The 5,228-nt window shown below is 51.9% G+C and overlaps 1 protein-coding gene across 1 annotated transcript; it reads left to right on the top strand.

Annotated features, from left to right (window-relative positions):
* The first annotated feature begins 995 nt into the window (after positions 1–995).
* Positions 996–3,951, top strand: LOC123069862 (uncharacterized). Its single transcript, XM_044492813.1, has 6 exons — positions 996–1,572; positions 1,670–1,756; positions 1,894–2,112; positions 2,768–2,932; positions 3,049–3,102; positions 3,196–3,951. Exons 1-6 carry the CDS (start codon positions 1,351–1,353, stop codon positions 3,718–3,720), a joined length of 1,272 nt encoding a protein of 423 aa, XP_044348748.1. The 5' UTR covers positions 996–1,350; the 3' UTR covers positions 3,721–3,951.
* The last annotated feature ends 1,277 nt before the right edge of the window (positions 3,952–5,228 follow it).

The raw sequence follows: 5,228 nt of genomic DNA, 5'->3' as shown, positions 1-5,228 counted from the left end.
GATATCGACGATCACCCGTCGACACTCTTCGAGGCTGAGCTCTGAGAGAGGCGCAATGTGACGTGTCGGGCATCGTTAACGATGATGGACGACCGCCCTGGGTGCCGTGGACCCCGCTCCATGGAGGCATGAGCCCTGGATTGGTCCAGGACCACCGGAAGACCACCACCCGTCGTCACCACCGCCGGCTCACCGTCCAGGTCCTCAGATTGGGGTTGGCCAAGTCCGAGCGTTTGACATGGCTTCAAGGCAACGACGGACAGGGTTAGGCGGAGTCCAGTCAGGGATGCTGAGACGTGTAACGGGCCTTCTGTCATTGAAAGGACGATGACAACGACGGTGGCGATGATGACGATGAATGTGTGAGTGACCTCAGAGGCAATGCCTACCAGATCACCTCGCCTGGTTTACTTTAGATTTTATTTGGTTAGTTGGTAGTTTTAAATTTCGCGTGTTGAATGCAATATATCAAAATTAAGCCAATAAATTTAGTCCATTTTGGATGAATATCGTTCGTTTTTTGTGCTCGATCCGTTTGAAATGGGCCAGGCATTTGATAATCTGCATTGTAGTTGCTGCCCTTAGCATACGTACTCATCCGGTATTCTCTACACGTAGTGCTTGCTTTACCTAAAAGCCAAACACATGACATGAGTTGTTTCTTTGCGGTGCATACGTTGAGTGCATGCAATGCCATGGCATTCCTTTCCTTGCAAATTTACGCACCTGGTTCGAGACCTGCTGCTGCTACTCATTGCAGAGAGCCCAAAGGCAACAGCAGCACGACACTCCAGTCCCCTTGGGGCAGGGCGCCTCCCCTTCCCTTTACCAAAAGCACACCCCGGCCCGGCCCCACCCCAAAGTAAACTACAGTAGGAGTAGGAGTAGGAGTATTATTATTATTATTCCCCCTCTCAACTCAATTGCCTCATGCTGCAAAGCCCCATGCTTTGTCGGCCCGCCCTCCTTCATAACCATAAGCACCTATGAATAAGAATGATGATGGATATATAGCTCCATCTCGCGGGGCCTTGGAGGGAGAGATCTTTGCTTAGCGGGAGGACGAGTGCTCCTCCTCCTCCTCCTCCTCCTCCTCCTCCTTCTTCTTCTTCTTTGGGAAAAGGGATTGATTGCGTGCGAACGAGGCCGCGCTCGCTAGCTCTGAGCTGAGCTGCCACTGCCAGTACTGGCTGGAGTGGACAGGTTCTGTGGCGAGTACTAGTCCCAACACCCAAACAACAAGCGGCAGGCACCGAGCAGCCAGCCAATGTATTCCTCGCACAGGAGCATCAGTAGCAGCGACAAGACGCCGCCGTGCAGGAAGCTTCACAGGCACAGAATCCCACACTGATGGCTGCACCCTACTCTCCATCTCCATCTCCATCTCCATCTCCATCACATCCCACTGCTGCTGCCCTTGTCCTGCTGCTGCTGCTGCTTCATGTCGCGCTTCTTGGCAACTGTGCGGCGGCGGCTAACGTGACGTTCCGGCCGGGGGAGGAGCTAAGGAGGTACAGGCGGGTCCAGGCGCTCCTCACAAGGCTCAACAAGCCGTCTCTCCGGACCATTCAGGCATGTCTCCTCGGTCGCCCTACTGCCAGTGTTGCTGCAATTCGGTCTCGGTCGTGGCCGAGAGAGATTAACCGTGGTGCTCGTTGGTTCATGGCAGAGCCCCGACGGCGACCTCATCGACTGCGTGCCGGCGCACCTGCAGCCGGCGTTCGACCACCCCAGGCTGCGCGGCCAGAGACCACTGGTAATGCATCCATCTCGTTAGCAGCTATGGTTAATTTTATTTATTTATTTCCATTTCAAAGCCAAGGGAAAGCCAGCATGCAGATTGATTAGTTAACCAAGTCTTGGGCTCTTGTTCGATTGGTTGTCTTGTCGTAGGGCCCGCCGGTGCGACCGAGTGGACACCACCGCCGCCCCAATGACACGGCGGACGCCGGAGTGCAGCTTTGGGCGGTGTCCGGCGTCTCGTGTCCGGAGGGGTCCGTCCCGGTGAGGAGGATTACGGAGGCCGACGTCCTCCGCGCCAGCTCCGTGAGGAGGTTCGGAAGGGTGCCCACGGCCAGATTACGGCGTGACACGGTCGCCGGCGGCCACGAGGTCCGTAGTCTACTCTTGTCATAGCATACCATTACAGTACTAGTACTCCCTCTGTAAAGAAAGTAATGCTCTTATATTTCTTTACGGCGGGAGTACACTGTAAGCACAACCTGAATTCAAGTTACTGTAGCCTGTAGTATGTAGGATAAATCTTGTCTTTGTTGCTGAATGAAATTGTCCGTTTCAAAAAAAAAAAATTGCCCCTGCGCTAAATGATGCTTAAAAAGCAGAGTATCCGAAAAAGTTGGGTAAAAACGTGATATCGAGCAGAGCGGTCGCATGATGCCATGCACTGCGAGGACATAGATTCAGCGCACAGCTTTTAACCTCATGGATTTGACTGGATTTGATTTGTTTGCCGTTGCTTTTACTCCTCCGAGCTAACATCCGCAGAGAGCATTGACCCGAGTGTCGCTTCTTCGTCTGCATTTTGGCTCTCGCTAGGTGCATATTAATTGATCTGAGTATGTTTTTTCTTTTCTTTTCTTTTGACATTAATGTGGTGTCAGGAAACGTCCTAAGACGGAGGGAGTAGTAGTTAACTGCAGTAGAGCAGCAGGGGGAACATTAACAAGACAGTAACACTAGTAACTCATCAGCGGATGGATGGATGGTTGTTGAAATGGGGTGTGTGTGTGTGTGTGTGTGTATGCAGCACGCGGTGGGGTACGTTGCCGGCGACGAGTACTACGGCGGGCGTGCGAGCATCAACGTGTGGGCGCCCAAGGTGAGCACGCCGACGGAGTTCAGCCTGTCGCAGATCTGGGTTATCGGCGGCACCTTCGGCAACGATCTCAACACCATCGAGGCCGGATGGCAGGTACGTTTGCGATTTGAGCATCATCCATTCCTCTCTGGTCTCTGCTCTCTGTCTCGGGTGGCAGGGACAACAACAACAACATATAATTAACAGCTGCTTGCTGTTTTGTGTGACAGGTGAGCCCGCAGCTGTATGGGGACAACTCGCCCAGGTTCTTCACTTACTGGACGGTAAGCCCTTTCTCCTCGATCCATGGATGGATCGATCGTCTGGTGAAATAAAAGAAAAGAAAAGGGTTTGAATTTGCATGGCATGGCATGCAGACGGACGCGTACCAGACGACGGGGTGCTACAACTTGCTGTGCTCAGGGTTCGTGCAGACCAACAGCCGGATCGCCATGGGGGCGGCCATTTCGCCCACCTCGGGCTACAAAGGCGGCCAGTTCGACATCAGCCTCCTGATCTGGAAAGACCCCAACCACGGCAACTGGTGGCTGGAGTTCGGGTCGGGGGAGCTGGTGGGTTACTGGCCTAGCTTCTTGTTCAGCCACCTGGCGTCGCACGCGAGCATGGTGCAGTTCGGTGGCGAGGTGGTGGACACGCGCGCCGAGGGGTCGCACACGGCCACGCAGATGGGGAGCGGGCACTTCCCCGGGGAGGGCTTCGGCCGCTCCTCCTACTTCCGCAACCTGGAGGTGGTGGACTGGGACAACAGCCTCATCCCGCTCACCACCTTCCACGTCACCGCCGACCACCCCAACTGCTACGACATCCAGGGCGGCGTCAACGCCGTCTGGGGGAACTACTTCTACTACGGAGGGCCAGGGAGGAACGTCAGGTGCACCTAGCTAGCTGCTTGCTTGGATAGTCGTAGCCACAACAAATTCATTTTTCTTTCTTTTTTTCTTTCTTTCTTTCTTTCTTCCTGGAAGTTGTTCCACTAGTCTTTGCTCCTCTTCTACAGTTTATTTTCCAACCAAAGGGAGGGTGGGTTCACTACTTGTTGTAAAAGATGGGTCTCCTGACCTCAACAATGTAGTGTAGCTTCGTTTCAAAAACAGTGTAGTGTAGCCAACTCAGCACTACTCCAGCGCATACTACATGCATGCATGCATGCATGCATCAATTGTTTATTGCCCAGCCAATCGCTCGCTGTGTCTCTCCCAAACGGTTCTTCACTTGCTGGACAGTAGTACTAGTAGTACATGAATCACGCTTCAACGGCAAGCAACATTTGAAGCAAAGACGCAGATACCGCGCCTACCTCCATGGGGAAACAACCCACTGATTGCGCCAGACCATCCACGGAATGGAGCACTAGAGTATTTCTCCGAGGTAATAGCACCTCAGGTACCCTAACTTGCACTCAATGTGATGATCTAGTCCCAAACTTGTAAAACTAGACCAACTCATACCCCAACTTGCAACCAATGTGATGTTTTAGTCCCAGGCCAATCACAGCTCGCCAATTGGCTGCCAAGTGGCCGGGCCGGTCAGCGCCTGTAGTTTTGCACAAACCCCCCTGCCGTTTCACTCATTCAACCCGCAGTACCCCCCACCTGAATTAAAGTCGAAGGAATCGAGTTCATGTCCGCTCTGCTGGTCCACTCGTTCCCCATCTGCCCCCTTGCCCCCGCGGCTCCAGCATCAGCTTATCCACGCCGACAGCAAGCTCGCCGCCGCCGTCCAGCTCACCGCCGCCGTCCAGGTCGCCTCCATGGTATCTTGGAGTGACGGATCGAGCTCGTCCTCCGACGGCTACTCTGTGACAAGTGAGGTTAGTTCTTGGCTATGTCTCTGGCAGATAGGGATTGAGCAGAAATGTATGTTCTTGAGTAGCAAAAATGTATGTTTGGTGACAAGAATATGTTGTATGTAGGCTCCTGCTCCTGCCACCATTTTCTGCTCTGAGTGGACAGGCCTTGCTCCAGATATTGCAGCTAGATGTGAACACCAGTGTGTGTGTGAGAAGTTTGTGTGCTTTGAATCAGTTGACAGTGGAAGGAGGTATCTTGCTTGTGCTCAAAAGGTAAGTAGATCTACCAAACTTGCAATGTGTCATGTAAATGTGGAGGAGTTCATTTGATCTGTATAATAGTGTGCCATGTAAATGTGGAGGAGTGCATTTTCAGTTAAGAGCATCTAGTTTGTGAACTTAAATTAATCCTCTAGTTAACAGCATCTTGTTAGTGAACTTAAGTGAATTTCAAATGAACTAACAGAACTTAACTTAACTTAACTTAATTGAAATGAAATAACAGAATTTAAATGAAATAACAGAACTTAACTGAATTAGAATGAAATAGCTGAACTTAACTGAAATTAACTGAATTCAAATGAATGACTGAATTTAACT

The sequence above is a fragment of the Triticum aestivum genome, chromosome 3B (assembly GCF_018294505.1).
Source record: "Triticum aestivum cultivar Chinese Spring chromosome 3B, IWGSC CS RefSeq v2.1, whole genome shotgun sequence".
In the NCBI taxonomy this organism is placed as follows: Eukaryota; Viridiplantae; Streptophyta; class Magnoliopsida; order Poales; family Poaceae; genus Triticum; species Triticum aestivum.
This window is presented reverse-complemented; position numbering and strand designations above follow the sequence as displayed.

What these genes read in the sequence shown, in the direction of transcription:
- LOC123069862 (XM_044492813.1), top strand. Translation starts at nt 1,351, where the DNA reads ATGGCTGCACCCTACTCTCCATCTCCATCTCCATCTCCATCTCCATCA. An exon ending in TGCGCGGCCAGAGACCACTG is followed by an intron (nt 1,757 to 1,893) that starts GTAATGCATCCA and finishes GTCTTGTCGTAG; the next exon opens with GGCCCGCCGGTGCGACCGAG. An exon ending in CGGTCGCCGGCGGCCACGAG is followed by an intron (nt 2,113 to 2,767) that starts GTCCGTAGTCTA and finishes GTGTGTATGCAG; the next exon opens with CACGCGGTGGGGTACGTTGC.